Source organism: Ammospiza nelsoni, chromosome 26, assembly GCF_027579445.1.
Source record: "Ammospiza nelsoni isolate bAmmNel1 chromosome 26, bAmmNel1.pri, whole genome shotgun sequence".
NCBI lineage: Eukaryota > Metazoa > Chordata > Aves > Passeriformes > Passerellidae > Ammospiza > Ammospiza nelsoni.
In genome coordinates this window covers 5,430,373-5,450,873 of record NC_080658.1, presented here as the reverse complement: position 1 = coordinate 5,450,873, position 20,501 = coordinate 5,430,373, and the positions used below count along the sequence as shown (strand labels likewise).

The window sequence follows — 20,501 nt, the reverse complement described above, 5'->3', positions numbered from 1 at the left end:
GGGAATGGGTTTTTCATTCCTGGGAAAGGGCTTTCCCTGCCTGGAATGGGATTTTCCCTCCTGGGAATGGATTTTCCTTTTTGGGAATGTATTTTCCACTCCTGGGAAGGGTTTTCCTTTTAGTGAATGGGTTTTTCCTGCTAGGAATGGCTTTCTCTGCTGGGAATGGGTTTTCTCTGGTGGGAATGAGTTTGTCACTCCTGGAATGGGTTTTTCTCTGCTGAGAATGAGTTTTCCCTCTTGGGAATGCATTTTCTCTGCTGGGAATGAGTTTTTCATTGGGATTGGATTTTTCCTCCTGTGAAAGGTTTTTCCATTCCTGGGGATGGGTTTTCCCTGCTGGGAATGGGTTTTCCCTGCTGGAGAGGCTCTGTAAGAGTTTTCCTTGTGCTGAGCAGCAGCAGGAGCTGGCAATGCTCTCTTAAACTGGCATTGCTTGGGGCAGCTCTGGAGGAGCAGAATAATCTGATCTGGAATATGAAACAATCTGTTCTGGAGGAGCAGAATAATCTGATCTGGAATATAAAATAATCTGTTCTGGAGGAGCAGAATAATCTGATCTGGAATATGAAATAATCTGTTCTGGAGGAGCAGAGAATCTGCTCTGAAAGGGAAAAAAATCCCTGCTCTGAAAGGACAAAGACTCTGCTCTGGAATATTAAATAATCACCTCAGGAGGAGCCAAGAATCTGCTCTGGAGGAACAAATAATTTGCCCTGGAGGAGCAAAGAATCTGTTCTGGAATATTAAACAATCTGCTCTGGAGGAATAAATAAACAGCTTGGAAAGAGCAAAGAATCTGCTCTGAAGGACAAACACACTGCTCTGGAAGGATAAAGCATCTGCTCTGAAGGAGTAAATCATTTTCTCTGAAGCAATAAATAATCTGCTCTGGGATACTAAATAAAATATGCTGGAAGAGCAAAAAATTTGCTCTAAAGGGGTAAAAGATCTGGTCTGGAGGAAAAAATAATCTGGTCTGAAATATTAAATAATCTGATCTGGAGGAGTAAATAATTTGCTTTGAAGGAGTAAAAAAAAAAGGTTTGGAGGAGCAAATAAACAGCTCCAAAGGCATAAAGGATCTGCCCTGAAGAAATAGATAGTCTGCTCTGGAATATTCAAAAATCTGCTCTGAAGGAACAAATAATCTGCTCTGAAAGAATAAATAGTCTGCTCTGGAATATTAAATCATCTGCTCTGAAGGAAGAAATAATCTGCTCTGGAATATTAAATAATTTGCTCTGAAGGAATAAATAATCTGCTGTGAAGGAGGAAAGAATCTGCTCTGCAGGGACAAATCACCAGCTCTGGAATATGAAATAATTTGCCCTGAAGGAATATTCAATAATCTGCTCTGGAATATTCAATAATCTGCTCTGAAGGAACAAATCTCCTCTGGAATATGAAATAATTTTCTCTACAGGAATAAATAATCTGCTGTGGAATAGTAAATAATCTGCTCTGAAGGAATAAATAATCTGCTCTGGAGGAGTAAATAATTTGCTTTGAAGGAGTAAAAAAAAATGAGCTTTGTAGGAGCAAATAAACAGGTCCAAAGGAATAAAGGATCTACTCTGAAGGAATAGATAGTCTGCTCTGGAATATGAAATAATATGCTCTGCAGGAACAAATAATCTGCTCTGGAATATTAAATCATCTGCTCTGAAGGGATAAATAATCTGCTCTGGAATATGAAATCATTTTCTCTGAAGGAATAAATAATCTGCTCTGGAGGAGGAAAGAATCTGCTCTGAAGGAACAAATAATCTGCTCTGGAAAATGAAATAATTTGCACTAAAGGAATAATTAGTCTGCTGTGGAGGAGGAAAGAATCTGCTCTGGAGGGGTGAATCAGCAGCTCTGGAATATGAAATTCTCTGCTCTGAGGGCAGATCTGAGCTGGCCGAGGGCTCCTGCTGGGCTCCCTGGAGGGGGCAGAGCTGGGCAGGGCTTGGGGAGGATGGAGGGGAGAAAATGGGTCTGTGGGGTTGGGGGGACCCAGCTGGGGACAGAGAGGGACAAGGCAGGGGCAGGGGTGGGTCTGGTGTGGGAAAGGCACCAAATCCAGGGATTCAGGCTTTTCCCGGTGTCCCACCATGGAGAGAGGGAACAGCTGGGGACAGCCCCTCCCTCAGAGGGGCCTTGGTGGCCTCGGGGCCTCCCCGGGGCTGTGGGCACAGCTGGCCTGGCACCCTGGGGACAGTGACAGGAGCCACGGGTGGCCTGGCACCCTGGGGACAGTGACAGGAGCCACAGCTGGCCTGGCATCCTGGGGACAGTGACAGGAGCCACGGGTGGCCTGGCATCCTGGGGACAGTGACAGGAGCCACAGCTGGCCTGGCATCCTGGGGACAGTGACAGGAGCCACAGCTGGCCTGGTACCCTGAGGACAGTGACAGGAGCCACAGCTGGCCTGGCACCCTGGGGACAGTGACAGGAGCCACGGGTGGCCTGTGCTGAGCTGGGCCCCTCCCTGTGTCCCCCTCAGGCCACATTGCCCAACCTCCCTCCTGTCCTGGCCCAGCAGGATGGGGACGGGCCTGGGACAGGCTGGGACAGTCCTGACATGGGATGGGGACAGGCCTGGGCTGGGACAGGGCTGGGGACAGATCTGAGATGGGACAAGACTGGGGACAGTCCTGAGCTGGGGACAGTCCTGGGCTGAGGCTGGGCTGGGGACAGGCCAGAGGTGGAACTGGGGACAGTCCTGAGATGGGACTGGGTTGAGGGGACAGTCCTGTGCTGGGATGGGGACAGTACTGAGCTGGGACAAGCTGGGGACAGTTCTGGAGTGGGGACAGCAGGAAGGGAAGGGCTCTGTGGGTGGGAAAGTCTCTTTTCTGTCCCTGCAAGCTCAGGGTGAGGGAAGGAAAATGGGGGTGTCCAGAGAGGGGATAGGAGAGAGGGATTTGATGTTAACCATCCCAAAATGGGCCAGGCAGGGGGGGCAGAATTCCTGGTTTTGTGAGGAAAGATGGCTTGGAATGCAGGGTTATGGAATTGGTCAGGTTGGGAAAGTCTCTGAGATGAGTCCAGCATCCCCCAGCACTGCCAAGGCCACCACTGACTCCTGTCCCCAAGTGTCACATCCACCTGGATTTACATCCCTGCAAGGTCAGGGACTCCCCCACTGGAATTTCCTCAATATCAGCCCGAGGCTGTTTCCTCTTGCATGGAATCCATGCCTGGAGCAAAGGGCTCTGAGCCAGCTCTGCCCTCCCTGGTGTGACCGTGTTCACAGGGGTCTGAGGATGAGGAAAGAGATGAGGATCTGGCTCCATGTTTCAGAAGGCTGATTTATTATTTTATTATATATATTATATTAAAACTATACTATAAGAATAGAAGAAAGGATTTCATCAGAAGGCTGGCTAAGAATAGAAAAAGAAAGAATGATAACAAAGGCTTGTGTCTGGGACAGAGAGTCCGAGCCAGCTCACTTTGATTGGCCATCAATTAGAAATAACCACATGAGACCAATCACAGATGCACCTGTTGCATTCCACAGCAGCAGATAATCAATGTTTACATTTTGTTCCTGAGGCCTCTCAGGTTTTCAGGAGGAAAATCCTAAGGAAATGATTTTTCATAAAAGATGTCTGTCACACCTTAGGGCTCTGCTCACCTCTGACCCACCAGGGCACCTTCAGCTCTCTTGGCATTGTCCCTTCCAGGGAAGGATCTTCCCTGTTTTGCCCACATCCAACATCTCCCCAAACCCAAAGTCTGGAGCCAGCCCCAGCCTGGTCCCAGTGGGGATCCCCCAGTTTGCTCCTCCAGCCCCCAGAGTGTTCCCCTGAGGACTTCCCTGTCGGAGTGATGGGGGGTAGGATGGTCGGGACAGATGGAGATGAGAGATCTCTGTATCCAGGTTGTGGAACTTGGGGTTTATTGCAAAGGGCCTGGGTGCAGGGCCCTGCTGGGAGCTGCCAAACACAGCTCAGAGCAGGCTGAGAGAAGAGAGGGGGAGAGAGGATGAGAGGGAAAGAGAGTAAAAGGGTAAGAGAGTGAAATTCCCGTTCCAATACAATAAATCTTCTCCTGTGTTGAATATTCTCCTTCTCACTCACCAATCTAGTTCAAGATACAAATCCTATGGCATTTACATACAGCCTATAAGAATCATTACATTACCATCCTGTGTTACATTTTAAACCCTAAAAACTCCTCTTTGGGCCCCTTCTGCCAAGCTGTAGGGTCTGCTCTGACCCTTGGGCCTGTCTGCAAGCAGAGGGTGTTGTTCCATCAAAAGGGGATCACCTTCAGCTGGCCACACCATTGTTTTCCAGTTGTTCAGTAACTGAGGGATCTCAAAGTTTGCTTTCATTTCAATCTCGCTTATAGTTTCCATATTCTCAAAATCTTTTGCCAGGCAATCATATTTATAAGGCTTTCCTGTTTCATCTTCCCCCATAATTTTTCCAACCTTTTCCTCCAAGTCCTCCAGGTCCTGCAGACTCTCTGGAATTCCAGGCTGGAGCAGCTCACAGTGCACATCCCAAGGGATGTCAGAGCTGATTCTGAGGGGAAAATCTCCAAGCTCCTCTTTATTTGCACCCTCAGCTGGGGCTGGCTGCCTGGAGCGTCCCCAGACGGAGGGGTTGGGGTTGGTATCCTGGGATAACCTGTTCCAGTCTGCATCCTTTGTTTTCCCCACTGTTTTTCCTGCCAGTGGAAATGTTCTGCTCCCGTCTGGTGTTTGCCTGGGAATATTTATAGAGAGGATTCCGGAGCTTTCCCCTCGCCAGACACAACCCAAGCTGTGCTGGACTCCTCCCAAATCCCTCCTTTCCTGCTCCTCTTCCCATCCCAGCCCCTCTGGGTGCTCCTGTCCCCATCCATCCCCACCCCCTGTGACCAGAGCTGGCGTGGCATTTCCACTGCCCACCGTGGGGTGTGAGCACCAGGGAGGGTAGATTTTGGAGAGGAATGGGAGGAAATCCAAATTGGAGCCACCCCACCCTCCAAAACTCCTTAAAAAGGGATTTTCCATCTCAATGAGGGATGGGTGGATGGATCATCACCGTGGTGATGGCAGGGATTGACGGCCAGCTCTGAGGTGGCCACAAGATGAGGAATTCCCTTTTTGTCTCCCTTGGGAAATCCATCTGGATTCAGCTCTGCCTCATTCTTATCTATTGCTGGATTTCACCGCCTGCTTTTTCTCCCCATTCCTTGAAAACCTTCCAGTGCCAGCCCCACCATTTCCTACCCCAATTCCCATCAGCCTGGCACTGATGGATATTTTGGTTTATTTTCCCTCTCTCCAGCCCAGTTCCAGCAGCCTGAGCTGCCTGGAGGTTTCCCAGGTTGGTTGGGAAATCCTGTCCCTCCTGCTGCCCCAGAGCTGGGAATGCCCTGTGCCTGGCAAATTTTCCATATTTCCATTTATTTATCCATAAAATCCTCCATTGGGAGGGTGGCAGGAGGGGACCGGGCTGAGGGACACCTGGGGACACTGAGGGACAAAGGAAGGGAGGTGCTGCAATGCCGAGGGATACAGAGAGGAAAATCCTTTCCTGGAGAGGAGAAGCTCCAGGGAGAGCTCAGAGCCCCTTGCAGGGCCTGAAGGGGCTCCAGGAGAGCTGTGAGGGACTGGGGACAAGGGATGGAGGGACAGGACACAGGGAATGGCTCCCAGTGCCAGAGGGCAGGGATGGATGGGAGATTGGGAATCAGGAATTGTTCCCTGGCAGGGTGGGCAGGCCCTGGCACAGGGTGCCCAGAGCAGCTGGGGCTGCCCCTGGATCCCTGGCAGTGCCCAAGGCCAGGCTGGACATTGGGGCTTGGAGCAGCCTGGGACAGTGGGAGGTGTTCCTGCCATGGCAGGGGTGGCACTGGGTGGGATTTAAGGTCGTTTCCAACCCAAACCATTCCATGATCCTGTGATCTGCCTTTCATCCATAACAAAAACTTGCTGGTCCCTTGAACATCCCAATCCCATCCCTCCATCCATCCCTCCCTCCATCCATCCATCCATCCATCCATCCATCCATCCATCCATCCATCCATCCATCCATCCATCCATCCATCCCAAAGGGGCAGCCTCCCTGCCAGGACCCCTCCTCATCCCTGGGAATTCTGCTTCCCTCCAGCAGCCAGAACCAGCAGCAGCCTTTCCCTGTTTAATTTTTCAGGCTGTTCCAGGAGACACTCCTGGAGAGGGTGGGGGATGAGCAGGATCTGTTTCTGTGCCTTTTGAGCTGTTTTCCCTTATTTTGATTTATTTGGGATCATCCCAGTCCCTGGGGGCAGCAGCTGAGCAAGACTGGCAGATGGGTGACACCCCCGGCTCTGGATGCCAGAAGCATCCCTACCTCCTTCCCTCCTTCCCTGCCGGGAATCTCTCTCCTTCCCCAACCCCTGCTCCTGCCTGCAGCTCCTGAGGCTGCCCAAGGTGTTACAGGATTCTGGCTCTGCTCCCTCACTGCCACTCCTGATTCCCAAGGGATGCAAGGTGGGAAGGGAACTTTATCCTTTCCCCCTTTCCCCAGCACAGAGAAGTTGTGGAAGTAGCATCCCCTGGCTGCCCTGGGATGGCCCCACACGGGAGAGCAGGTTATAGGACACTTGTTTCCTCTTGTTCATGATTAAAAATTGAGTTTATTAGGGAGGAGCAGGGAGCTGAATATTGAATTCCTGGCTCCTGCTCATCCAACAAAAGCCTTCCCAGCCTGGGGCTGGAATCCTGGTGCTTTCTGCTGCTCCAGGATTATGTAAGGAGCGTTTTGATAAAATCCATGGAGCTCTGGATCTTCTGACTCTTCTCCCTCCCATGGTCACCCTTCATTGCCACACGTGATTCCCAAGGGATGCTGAGGTGGGAAGGGAGTTTTATCCTTTCCCCAGCACAGAGAAGTTGTAGAAGCAGCATCCCAGGAGCATCCCTGCCTGCCCTGGGATGGCCCCACACAGGACAGCAGGTTATGGGACCCTTGTTCCATCATTGTCATGATTAAAAATTGAGGAGCTGAATATTGAATTCAAGGAGCTGAATATTGAATTCCTGGATCCTGCTCATCCAACAAAACTTTTCCAAGCCTGGGGCTGAAGTCCTGGTGATTTCTCCTGCTCCTGGATTATGTAAGGAGCTTTTGAATAAAATCCATGGAGCTCTGGATCTTCTGGCTCTTGTCCTTCCCGTGGTCACCCTTCACTGCCACACGTGATTCCCAAGGGATGCTGAGGTGGGAAGGGATTTTTATTCCTTCCCCAGCACAGAGAAATTGTGGAAGCAGCATCCCAGGAGCATCCCTGCCTGCCCTGGGATGATCCCACCCAGGAGAGCAGGTTATGGGACACTTGTTCCCTCATTGTCATGATTAAAAATTGAGGAGCTGAATATTGAATTCCTGGATCCTGCTCATCCAACAAAACTTTTCCAAGCCTGGGGCTGAAGTCCTGGTGATTTCTCCTGCTCCTGGATTATATAAGGAGCTTTTTAATAAAATCCATGGAGCTCTGGATCTTCTGGCCCTTGTCCCTCCCATGGTCACCCTTCATTGCCACACCTGATTCCCAAAGGATGCTGAGGTGGAAAGGGAGTTTTATCCTTTCCCCCGCACAGAGAAGTTGTAGAAGCAGCATCCCAGGAGCATCCCTGCCTGCCCTGGGATGATCCCACCCAGGAGAGCAGGTTATGGGACACTTCTTCCCTCCTGTTCATGATTTAAAATTGAGTTTAGTAGGGAAGAGCAAGGAGCTGAGTATTGAATTCCTGGCTCCTGCTCATCCAGCAAAACCTTTCCCAGCCTGGGGCTGAAGTCCTGGTGATTTCTACTGCTCCTGGATTATATAAGGAGCTTTTTAATAAAATCCATGGAGCTCTGGATCTTCTGGCTCTTGTCCCTCCCATGGTCACCCTTCACTGCCACACGTGATTCCCAAGGGATGCTGAGGTGGGAAGGGAGTTTTATTCCTGGAGCAGCATCCCAGGTGCATCCCTGCCTGCCCTGGGATGACCCCCAGGGGAGCATCTTCCCAGACATTTGTTCCCTCCTTTTAATGATTAAAAATTAAACTTAATAACTTAATTAATTAATAGAACATGAGCAAGGAGCTGGAATATTGAATTCCTGGATCCTGCTCATCCAGCAAAACCTTTCCCAGCCTGGGGCTGGAGTCCTGGTGCTTTCTGCTGCTCCTGGATTATGTAAGGAGCTTTTTAATAATATCCATGGAGCTCTGGATCTCCTGGCTCTCCTGCCTCCTCCTTTCCCTGCCACACGTGATTCCCAAGGGATGCTGAGGTGGGAAGGGGATTTGTATTCCTTGCTCATGGAAGCAGCATCACCTGGCAGGAGCATCCCTGCCTGCCCTGGGATGACCCCAGGAGAGCAGCTTCCCAGAGTTTATTCCCTTTTCAATGATTAAATAGGAGTGAGGAGCTGGAATATTGAATTCCTGGCTCCTGCTCATCCAGCAAAACCTTTCCCAGCCCTGGGCTGGAATCCTGAGGCTTTCTCCTGCTCCTGGATTATGTAAGGAGCTTTTTAATAATATCCATGGAGCCATCTGGCCCCAGATTTGGGATGCAAATGCAATATGTTCCCTAAAAATAGCACAGCGGCTCCATGGGGTTGTACAACACCTCCTGCTCCTCAGGAAGGGAGGGAGCTGGGAGAGGAGGGAGCAGGGAAAAGCCTCCTCTCCAGGCTGGGGAGGAGCTCTGGATCCCAGCTCCTGCCCCTTCCCACTCCGTGACCCAGGGATGGGGTGGAAAGCACCCAAATAAACCCAAATCAGGAATTTCTGCAGGGAGGTTTTGAGTCCCAGCCCAGGGCAGTTGGGGGCTGGGGTTTGTCCTGTTTATTTATCCCAGTTGATGCTGTAGGAATTCCAGAACCGTGGAATGCTTTAGGTTGAGAGGGGCTTTAAAGTGCATCCCCTGGGCAGGGACACCTCCCCCTGTCCCAGGTTCTCCAAGCCCTGTCCAACCTGGCCTGGGACACGTCCAGGCTGGAATTCCAGAGGAAGCATTGGCTCCGTGCCCTCATCCCTCGGGATCAGACTGCAGCTACCCTTTTGCTTCTTTCCCAGCCTTTGCTCCATCCTAAACTCCCTCTGTCTCCCTCTTTTCCTGGCAAATCCATTTTCCCTCCTCTCTCCCATTCCTGCCGTGCCCTCTCTCCAAAGCAAAGGGAAATGACAGCAGAGGTGACATTCTGTGGTGGCAGCTGGGATGACTCCAAACCACCCTGGGCAGCCCCTTCCAGGGCCTGACCACCCTTTCCATGAGGGAATTTTCCCTGAACCCAACCTGAGTCTCCCCTGACACATCCTGGGGCTGTTCCCTCTCATCCTGTCCCTTTTCCCAGGAGAAATCTCCATTGCTCAGCTGCCTCACCCTGTCTGGGAGCTGTGCAGTCAGAAGTTCTCCCGCGCCTCCTTTTCTCCAGGATGGATTTATTCCCTTGGATCCAGCCAGGCTGGGCTCCCCAGACCCCACAGAGCCGCCAGGACTCACTCCTGCTGTATCCCAGGGGAGCAGCCCCTTTTCCCAGGTGGATGTGGCAGACAGATCCCTTTTATCCACCAGGAAATTTCTTGTCCCTGATTGCTCCCAGAGCTCAGCGCACAGCAAAAACACCCCCAGGACAAATCTGGAGTGAGTGATTTTCCCTGGAAAGCTGCGTGGCCTCAGGTGGGATCAACACTCAGATTCCAGCTTCTCCTCCCTGTTCCCAGGGAACTGAAACCCCAGTTCCATGGAAATCAGAGCCCTCTCGGGGCAGCCAAACTGGTGAAACTGGTGCCTTCACAACTCCACGTTTTCCCAGGGTGGGATTGCAGCTCCCGCTTCCTTGGAGCCATGTTTCCATGGCAATTGGATTTTTTGTTTTAATATACATGCCTTGGTTTGAAAGGCCAGGTGTCTGCCAAGGGAGGCAGGAGCCTCTCTTGAAATGGAAAATGCAAACCCCCTCCCTTTTAATTGCTATAAATTTGAAATTAAGGGGCTCTCAGGCAGAGATATGGGAGCAGGAATAGAAATTCTTTATTAGGGACGAAATTAAAAATAAACAATGCAGTGATACAGGGGTCTCCTCCAGCCAGGTCTCATAAGCTCTTGGAGATCCGTATCACACCCAAGATAGCTCAGCCACCTCAGAAGGCATCAAATCAGCAGGATGGCTTCTGTGGCAGTGTTGGAAACAAAAAAGTTTTAATAAAAGGCAAAATAAAAAAGCAGAGAAAAACCGAGCCAGGTGCAAGAGGCTCTTGCTCCTGGTAAAACACTCCAGAAAAGCAATTGATTCCTTTGTTTTCTTCTTTTTCTAGTGAATTGCTTAGGTGGGACCTTTTGGCCCCTGTCCAATTGGCTATGCTTAAGTTTGAGGTCCTATGAGGTGTCTTTTTACCAAATTGAGGAGAGAGATTTCTGGGGTTTTTTCCTTTTTTAGGGGACAAAAGATACTTTTGTCACTCTGTGAACAGGGGACACATTCCTACAATGCAGTAATACAAAACAACCCTGCCAGAGTGAGAATAGGAGCTGTCACCCTGTGTGTCAGGGTGGTGGCACAGCCCCATCCCATGGGGGCTCAGCCCTCCTGCAGTGCCAGCTGTGGCTCTGCTGCAGCAGGGATCCTGCACAAGGGGGGAGTTTTCCCCTGCAGCTCCAGGGCTGCTGCAGATGGGCCTGGGCTCCCTCTGGCAATGCAGGCCAGCAGAAAGCTGCTCCTCTGGGAATGCAGTGGGCAAAGGCTGCTGTGGTGTCCCAAACCTCAGATTGTATCCAGGTAGGAGTGTCCCAAAGCTCAGATTGGATCCAGGTAGGAGTGTCCCAAACCTCAGATTGGATCCAGGTAGGAATGTTTCAAACCTCAGATTGGATCCAGGTAGGAATGTCCCAAACCTCAGATTGCATCCAGGTAGGAATGTTTCAAACCTCAGATTGCATCCAGGTAGGAATGTTCCAAACCTCAGATCGTATCCAGGTAGGAATGCTTGGCTCCTCCCCTGGGCGGAGCATCTCCCCATGGGATGGTGGAATTTGATCAGCCATGCAGGGACACTCACTGGCCATGAACAGAAGATAATTAATAATTAATGACCCATGAACAGAAGAGATCTTCTGGAGGGAGGATTGGCTGTGGGAGAGATCAAGAAAATGAATAGAGATAACTGCCCCAGCTCTGACAGATGATAACAGAACACACACCCCAGCCACACCTTGCATTTCCAACCCAAGACAGTGTAAATCTTTGTTTGGGAAAAATGTGAGTGTTGGGAGTTTGGTCAGGAGTCCTGCATGGATAAAGAGGGGTTGGAGGTGCAGGAGCCTCCCTTGGAGCATAGGGAGCATTCAGGGATTCCCTGCCCAGCAGGGCCTGGGGGTGACCTGAGGACACACATCCAAGTCCTGCTTCCCAGAATAATGAGGAATGTGTAATAATATGTTACTCTTCAGGTCTTATGAGCTCTCAGAGAATCTTTCACACCTGAGATAGCCCAGCCACTTCAAATGGCATAAAATCAGCAGGATGGCTTCTGAGGTAGTGTTGGAAACAAAAAGGTTTTAATAAAAGGCAAAATAACAAAGCTCTTACAGAGAAAAACCAAGCCAGGGGCAAGAGGTCCTTGCTTCTACCAAAACACCCACAAAAGCAATTATTGTCTTTGTTCTCTTCTTTTTCTAGCTAATTACTTGGGTGGAACCTTTTGGCCTCTGTCCAATTGGCAGCCTCAGGTCTGAGGTGAAGTCCCCAGGGTCCTATGAGGTGTCTTTGTACAAACTGAAGAGAGAAACTTCTGAGCTTTTTTTCCTTTTAAGCAGACAAAGAATAATTTGGTCACTCCATCAACAGGCAGCACATTCCTACAGGAGGATTTGGGGAATCTCAGGGTTGGTGGGAACAGGGAGCACACCCAGAGCAGCCTCACAGCACTGGGAATTCCTGCCCTTCCCAGGGGTCACACAGGAGGTGGGGAGGTTCCTGGGAAGCGGGGGATCCCTGGAAAATGGGGGATCCTGGAAGATGGGGGATCCCTGGAAATTGTGGGAGCCCTGGAAGAGGGAATCCCTAGAAGGTTGGTGATCTCTGGGAAGGTTGGAGATCCCTGGGAAGAGGGAATCCCTGGAAGGCTGGAGATCCCTGGAAGGTTGGGAGATCCCTGGGAAGGTGGGGGAGCCCTGGCTCACTATTTCCATGGTGATACCAAGAAAAGGATGCTGGAAAACCTCGAGATGACCTCAGCATCCCACAGCATTCCTGGGCCATGTCAGGCCCCTGCTCCAGGTCCCAGAGTGCCTTCCAGGGATGCACATCTGGGCCCCCTGCCAGATGTGGTTCCTGGGGCTCCCCCTGTGCCCCTCCTGGGGTTTGGGGGCACCTGGGGATTGGAAGAGCCCTTGGAATTCCTTGAGATGTCATTCCCGTTTTACGGAGGGGAGACTGAGGCCTAGGACAGTGAAACCTTTCCCAGCTCTGTTCCCTCTGTCCAGAGCAGGAGATTTGCAGGAATTAAGTGAGGAATTCTCAGATGGAGCCGTGTGGGACCTGCTTTGGCTTTGTCCAAGCAGGAACATCCCCCCTGGAGCTGCTGGCTGGGGATGACAGTTCCAGAGGTGGGGATGACAATTCCAGAACTACAAGACCACAATTCCAGGGCTGGGGATAACAACTCCAGAGGATAACAATTCCAGGACTCAGGATAACCATTCCAGAGCTGAAGAATTACAATTCTAGAGCTACAGAATCACAACTCCAGAGCTACAGGATCACAATTCCAGACCTGGGGATGACGGTTCCAGAGCTGGGGATACCAATTCCAGAACTCAGGATAACAATTCCAGAGATGGAGAATAGCAGTTCCAGAGCTGAGGGATGACAATTCCAGAGCTGGGGATAACAATTCCAGAGCTACAAGATGATAATTCCAAGGCTACCAGGGCTACAGAATAACAATTCCAGAGCTGGGGATAACAGTTCCAGAAGTGAGGAATAACAATTTGAGAGCTAGGGATAACAGTTCCAGAGCTACAGGATCACAATTCCAGAGCTGGGGATAACAACTCCAGAAGATAACAATTCCAGAACTACAGGATCACAATTCCAGGGCTACAGGATAACAGTTCCAAGAGCTGGGGGATAACAATTTCAGAAGTCAGGAATAGCAATTCCAGGGCTGTTGATAACAGTTCCACCAGAAGCATCTCCCAGCTCCAGCTGTATCCTCATTTCCCCATAAATCAGTGCCAGGATCAGCCTCAGCTGTTCATTCCCAGGGGGAATTGGATGTGTTTGCACAGGGCCAGGCAGGGTGAGAGGGAAGCTCCCTGCTTTTGGCAGCACTTGGCATTTTAATTCCTGACTTTTCAGGGATGAGCTTGGTCCCAGCTCTGCTGGAGATCCCTGTAGAGTTTTCCAGGGATGCTCTTCCCAAAAAAAGTCATGGAAAAGCAACAGCAGGAGTAAGAGCTGAGCTTCCCTCTGCAGCCAGCTGGGAGCAGGTGCTGAATTAATCCCAGCTTTAATTCAAGCTCCTTTAATCTTGCAGGGGAAAGAGCGGCTCAGGATTTGTTGGGAGACCCCACCCTGAGAGCAGGATTGGATTTAATGAGTGGGAAAATGCAGTTCTCAAGGAATTCTGGATTATTCCCAATCTGGAATGCTCTAAAACCTGAATTTCCAAGCTGGAGATGAAGGAAGGGGTTGGGCTTCCCCACATCCCAAAATAAGGCTTAAAACTGGGATGTGCCAAATCCCAAGGGATTGGGATTGATTTCGAATTTATCTGACCCAATCCAAAGATTTCAGCGTTATTTTTCCCCACATTGATGGGTGATTCCAAAAAATGGGCTCAGGATTCATTGGGAGACTCTGCTGGGTGCAGGAGTGGATTTACTGTGTGGATAAATGCAGTTTCCAAGGAATTCTTTATTATTCCCAACCTGGAATGAGCTATAAACTGAATTTCCAAGCCCTGAGAGTGGGGCTGGGGATAAATGAAGCGTTCCCAACATCCCAAACAAGTTAAAAACTGGGAGGTGCAACCCAAATACCAAGGGACTGAGATTGCTTTTAGTTTCTCTGAGCAAATCCAAGGATTCCAGGATTATTTTTTCCCTCAGTGATGGTTGTTCATAAAAAATGGGAAGAGCAGTGGCTCAGCCCCAGAGGTCCAGGAGAAATTCCCAGAAAAACCCATTCTAAATTATGCTAAAATTGGGAAAAATGGAAAAAAAATTGTCAAATTGGAAAAAAAAGTCAAGTTGTCAAAAACTCCTAAAATTTGAAATATTAATAAAATCATGGCAGGGTTTTTCCCTGGGATATTCAGAGTCCTCTCCAGTGCCAGGGGTTGCCACAGAATCCTTTGGGATTTTTTGTGTGTCCAGGGAAAATTCCTTCAGAAATGAGTGGCCCCAAACCCGGATTTTTGGTGCTGCTGGTTCCTCCCTTTCCCCACAATTCCAAGAAATATTCAATCCCCACTAAAGCTCCTGGATCCCTGGTGGAATATTTAGGATGCAGTTAATGAGTTCTGATCCGGGCATTTCCATCCAAGCTGGGCTTTTAATTTGCCTCTCCTGGCAGCAAACAGGAATTTTGGAAGGAATAGATTTTTTTATGAGAAGGGACAATTTTTCCAAGCCAATCCCATGTTTTTTGTTTCATCTTTGTGCAGGAGAAACAAGGAAAGCTAAAAAAATCCTCTTTATTTTGTTTTCCTGGGTATCATCACTGATGGAATTCTGCAATTTTGGGGTTTAATCCCAAAGTTTTTTCCATGCTGTGGCCCTTCCCTCCCTCTCCATGGGCACCACTGGCTTCATTCCAGGATTTCCCATTTAGAATTCCAAATCCTCCTGGTTTTAAGATTAATTTGAATACCTGCAGGCTGGACTTTGGCATGGATGGACAGGGATTTACCCATGGACAGACCCCTGGGCATGGGAAATCCATGGAATTCAAGCTGGGGCAGGTGCAGAAATGGGCAGAAGAGTTGTGGATGGAAAATATTTTGGGAAAATGCCTGTTGCCCAACAAATTAAACGGAACAGGAGTTTTTTCATCTGAGGTGTCATAGAATTAGTGAGGGAAGCAGATGGAATCTCCTCCGGAGTGCTGGAAGGGGATCAACACCCAGCAGAGCCGTGGGGGTGGGATGGGACCGGCAGGAGCGGGAAAATGGGATGGGAATTGGGGCTGGGGGGCCTGGGGGGAGCTTGGGAAGTGCTTGAGCCTGGCCTGGAATGGGATTGGGGCAGCTGGGGCAGAGCCTGGGGTGCTGTGGGGCTGTGCAGATGGGATTGGGATGGGGTTGGGAGAGGATTGGGATGGGATGGGATGGGATGGGATGGGATGGGATGGGATGGGATGGGATGGGATGGGATGGGATGGGATGGGATGGGATGGGATGGGATGGGGATGGGGTTGAGATTGGACTGTGGTGGGGTCAAGATGGGGTCAGGATGAGATTGGGATGGGATTGGGATGGGGTTGAGATGGGATTGGGATGGGGTTGGGATGATGTTGGGATGGGATGGGATTGGGATGGATTGAGATGGGAATGGGGTGGGATTGGGATTGGGATTAGGATTGAGATTGGGATGGGGCTGGGATTGGTATGGGGTTAGGATGGGGATGGGGTTGGGATGGGGTTAGGAAGGGATTGAGATGGTGTTGGGATGGGGTTGGGATTGGGATAGGATTGGGATTGGATGAGATTGGGATAGGATTGGGATGGGGTTGAGATGGGATTGAGGTGGGTATGGGATTGGGATGGGGTTGGGATGGGGTTGAGATGTTCTCCATCACCAAAATCATTTGGGAAGAGCTGGTAGGGGTTTGTTCCCAAAAACAGTGGGGATATACAGTTTGGGGCTGGGGTTTTCCCAGGAGGTGACAGCAGAATTCCAAACTCCTGGATCAGCCCTTGGCCATGGCTTTGCTGAGTTGGGAGGTGACACCTTGGTGGGGCTGGAAGGGAGGGGATCCAAACACTGGGATGCTCCTGTTTGTCCTGGCAAATCCCAACCTAAACCCATCCCACCTGTGGGGTCTCGCTGTATTTGCCTTGGTGGCTCCTGGGTGAGCAGGGTCTGTTTAGGGGGATTTTGGGAAGGAATTCCTGGCTGTGAGGGTGGGCAGGCCCTGGCACAGGGTGCCCAGAGCAGCTGGGGCAGCCCCTGGATCCCTGGCAGTGCCCAAGGCCAGGTTGCACAGAATTTGGAGCACCTGGGACAGTGGGAGGTGTCCCTGCTATGGCAGGGGTGGCACTGGGTGGGTTTAAGGCCCCTTCCCACCCAAACCATTCCAGGATTTGATGACCCTGTGAGGAAAATCCTCTTGGGAGAAGGCAGCAGATCCCTTTGCCAGCAGAGTTAAATCCTGAATTCCTGAAATCCACAAAACCTCATCCAGAGTCGCCTCACTGTCCCCTTGTCCCCTACCCGTGTCCTCCCACCCCTCTTTGTGCAGGCCCTGGAGAAGCAGCTCCAGAGCTGTGGATGGCTGGGATTCCCAAGGTTCTCCCAGAGCTGTCAGAAATTGAAATGCACAATGAAATTGTAGGAAAATGCTACGGGGTAGTGGGAGGCTGAGGAATGATTCATCCTCCCAACAGAAACTCCTCAGATGTGGAGGTGGCACTGCTGGCCACCAGCAGGGATCCAGAGCCAGGAATATTCCAGGTTTAGGTCAAATTGGGCCTCGTTAGCAACTTCCTCTGCCAGTCCCTGTTCCCAAATGGAATCTGGGGTTTGCTGAGGTGTGGGAGCAGCAGGAATCCCCAGGAGAGGAGGTGACACCGCGGGTGTGTGGGGACAGGAGCCCACAGGGCTGATCTGAGCTCATCAATTCTGCTTCCAAAACCACTCTGTGACTTTGGTCCACTCATTTTAATGGAACAAAGGGATTGACCTCGAGTTCCTCCACATGGATTTGGGATGTGGGAACCTCCCATCACCCCGAGCTCTGATGTGTCCCAGCCCAAAAGGCCTTTCCAGCTTGGAGCTGCTGCCAAACCCAAAATTCCTTGAAATTTAGGACATTTTTAATGTCATTTCATGACCAACATTCCCAAGTGGCCTCGGGCTGTGCCAGGGATGGGTCAGCAGAGGAGCATCCATGAATTCATGAATCCTTAGTGCTGGAGCCCTCCTGGAGAATGGGAACAGCTCAGGTTGGGGAGGGAGGAGCTGGTTTGGTTTGGTGATGTGGGAATGTCACCAAAGTGTCCTGGAACCAAATTCCAGATGGAAAGGGGAAGTTTTCTCCTGGTTTCTCTTCCTTGGAAGTTCAGAGCAGGCTGGAGCTGCTGTGCCAGGGAGGGGGAGCTGGGATCAGGAGCTGGGGATGCTCCTGGTGCCCATGGGAGGTGATTTGGGATGAGGCCCAGGAGTGATCTGCTCCTGGCAAACCCTGCTGCTGGATCTCCTCCCTCAGTTACCAGGGATCCGATCATCCAGGTGGGAACATTCCAGCTGTTCCTGAGCTCCTTAACCTCCCCCTTCCTTTGCAGAGGAGACGACGTTCGAGGCCGGAGTCAAGGTGCAGATCCACAGCCAGTCCGAGCCTCCCTTTGTCCAGGAGCTGGGATTTGGGGTGGCCCCTGGATTCCAGACCTTCGTGGCCACCCAGGAGCAAAGGGTAAGTCCCAAATTCCTGTTCCACCCCTGGATCCCTCCAGGGCTTCTGTAATTGATGCCCCTTGAGATGCAGCTCCATCGTTAACAGGGTTTTGATGCCTTGCTTCAGATTTCTTGGGATGAGGGCAGCTTTTCCAGGTTATCTCCCATGGTTATTCCAGAGTCCTGCATTCCCACAGTTCCTTAAAGTCCCTCGGTAATTCCATCTCCAGGATGGATTTCATCCCTTGCTCTTCCATGGTTGGAGCTGAACTATGCTCCACGTGTTGGGTCCTGTCCAACCCACTGGGGTTTTCCTGGAAAAAATACATTCCAAGGAAATAAAGAGGCAGGAGGACAATGTTTCCTGAAGGAGAACAGCAGGAATCTTTCAGGTGACACCAAAACATCCAAATGATTGATGGCAAACTCTCCTGGGATACCTGGGAATCATCATCTTCTGTGAATCCCAACAGTGACACATCCAGATGGATGGATGGATGGATGGATGGTGGATGGATGGATGGATGGATGGATGGATGGATGATGGATGGATGGATGGATGGATGGATGGATGGATGATGGATGGACGGATGATGGATGGATGGATGGATGGATGGATGGATGGATGGATGGATGGATGATGGATGGATGGATGGATGGATGGATGGATGGATGGATGATGGATGGATGATGGATGGATGGATGGATGGATGGATGGATGGATGGATGGATGGATGATGGATGGATGGACGGATGGATCATGGATGGAATCCATGGATGGAATCCATGGATGGATGGATGGGCAGGGGTGGAAAGGGCTGGACAGGGCATCATGTGGTTCCTGATACTCAAAGATTTTGAGAACTGCTCCTCAAGTCAGACCCACCTGGCAGCTCCAGCAGTATTGAAAAGATTTGCCTTCCTTAAAAATCCCATCTTGAACAAGAATTGAGAGCAGGGCTGGGAGCTGCAGCCTGCAGAGAGGATCTCAATGGCTCTGGGTTAAACTGGTGCAAATTCCAGGACTTTGCTGCAGCTGCTGAAATCCTTCCCCACCCCACTGCCAGCACTACCTAGTCCAATATTTCCACTGAAAAACGAGAATTCCAACCAGAACATCATCCAGACGAGAGGGGAAAACATTCCACCCCAAATCCCCCCTTCCACATGGGAGATGTAGAGGAGAGAAGAACAGATTTAGGCACTCTCAGATCCAGGGTCTCCCTTTTCCAGGGGTTGTGCCAGAGTTTTGGGAGAGGGAAAGACTCATTCCTGGGATTTTCTGACTGGTTTAAAATCATCTGAGGGTTCCAAAGCCTTTTCTCAGGAGAGCTGGAGGGGTCTCCAGCGTTCAGCTCCTACCCTAATCCCTCTTCCCAGGAAATAATTTTTAACCTAATTACAACCATTAATAACTTCCTCTAATTAATTATTAGTCCTCAGGGACCTTAGGCTTCCCCTACCTTCCCAATGTGCAGCTTTTATCCCAATCCCTGATTTAGTCTGGGGTTTTTCCAACTAAATCTCTCTTTCTGTGCTGCTCCTTTAATAAACCAGAGCCAAAGGTGGAAGAGCTCCAGTAAATCCCCCAGGGACTGAGCCCAGGCAGTTACTGAGGTCCTGAACCTGGAGTTTTACACCCTGGGCCATAAAATGAATGATCCTGCAGCTGGAAAATGAAACAGGAATAAAGAAAAAGTGGAGCTGATTTCCCATCTTCCAGCTCATAGCAGCCTGAGGGAGTTAAAATCTCTTCTTACAGAGATAAAAGGTGTGGAGTGGGGAAGATTTGGGATGATGAGGAGTGGGTCAGAATTTGGGATGTTGGGGGTTCATTCCTGGCTGTGGAATTGTTCCCTGTGGCCCTGCTGAAATCCCTCCCTTCTTTCCCCATCCCACTCTGGAAATCAGAGCATTCCCTGGGATTTGCTCCCTGATTCTCTGCCTTCCCAGGGCTGCAGCTGCTCAGCACCAGTGAGGATTCACATCTTGGGACCATAAATCCTGGCTTTCCACCCAGTGCTTCCCAAAATCCCCCTGTCCAGAGCCAGCTCTGCTCCATGGTTGGCATCTCATTAAAAATCTCCCTTCACAAAGAGCTTTAAGGCTGGAAAAATGGGAATTAAATCAGCTTTGCTCCTCCTCCTGCAGAGGCTGAGCCCCGTGGTTCCTGCAAGGAGACACTCCTGGGATGCATTTCCCACCTTGGGAGTTACTGCAGGAGTGACCTTGGGAGGGACCTGGCAGTGGCGGGTGGGAATGCTGAGTCAGCAGCAAAAACTGCTGAGGAAGCAATTCCAACAGGAATTGTCCATAAAATGTGGTGGATGGGTTAAGGAGCCCAAGCTGCTTCTGGACACGTGGCCAAGGGAGATGTTTCCTGGTTAAAGAAACGTGGGATTGTTCATCCTCGAGGGGCCACCAGGGGTGACCAAACTGAGACCTTCCAGGACCTGAAGGGGCTGCAGGAAAAATGGAGAGGGAATATTTCCAATATTTCCATGGAGAGGGATGGAGGGACAGGGAATGGCTCCCACTGCCAGAGGGCAGGGCTGGATGGGAGATTGGGAATCAGGAATTGTTCCCTGGGAGGGTGGGCAGGCCCTGGCACAGGGTGCCCAGAGCAGCTGGGGCAGCCCCTGGATCCCTGGCAGTGCCCAAGGCCGGGTTGGACGGAGCTTGGAGCAGCCTGGCATAGTGGAAGGTGTCCCTGCCATGGCAGGGGTGGGAATTCAATGATTCTTAAGGTCCCTTCCATCCAAACCATTCCAGGATTCTCTTAGGCAATGGGTGGAGATGAGGCAGAGCCTGGAAGAGGCAGAGGGTGGGAAGGGAGGTTGGGAAGAGCCATCAGATCCGAGGATGAGGGAATGGTTTGGGTTTCCTGCTCCCCCTGTGCCCTGTGGAAAAGAGGATT

At 50.7% G+C, this 20,501-nt stretch overlaps 1 protein-coding gene across 3 annotated transcripts in view; it reads left to right on the top strand.

Moving 5' to 3' along the window:
• The window catches only part of LOC132084120 (acid-sensing ion channel 2), a 487,082-nt gene that overhangs the window by 449,051 nt on the left and 17,530 nt on the right, over positions 1 to 20,501 (top strand). For all 3 annotated transcript variants that reach the window (XR_009420037.1, XM_059489121.1, XM_059489122.1), the window contains exon 3: positions 17,476 to 17,603. Coding sequence is in view for 2 of the 3 variants with exons in the window: in XM_059489121.1 (XP_059345104.1) it covers positions 17,476 to 17,603 (128 nt within the window). In the remaining variant the exon portion in view is untranslated. The remainder of the gene's footprint in view (positions 1 to 17,475; positions 17,604 to 20,501) is intronic.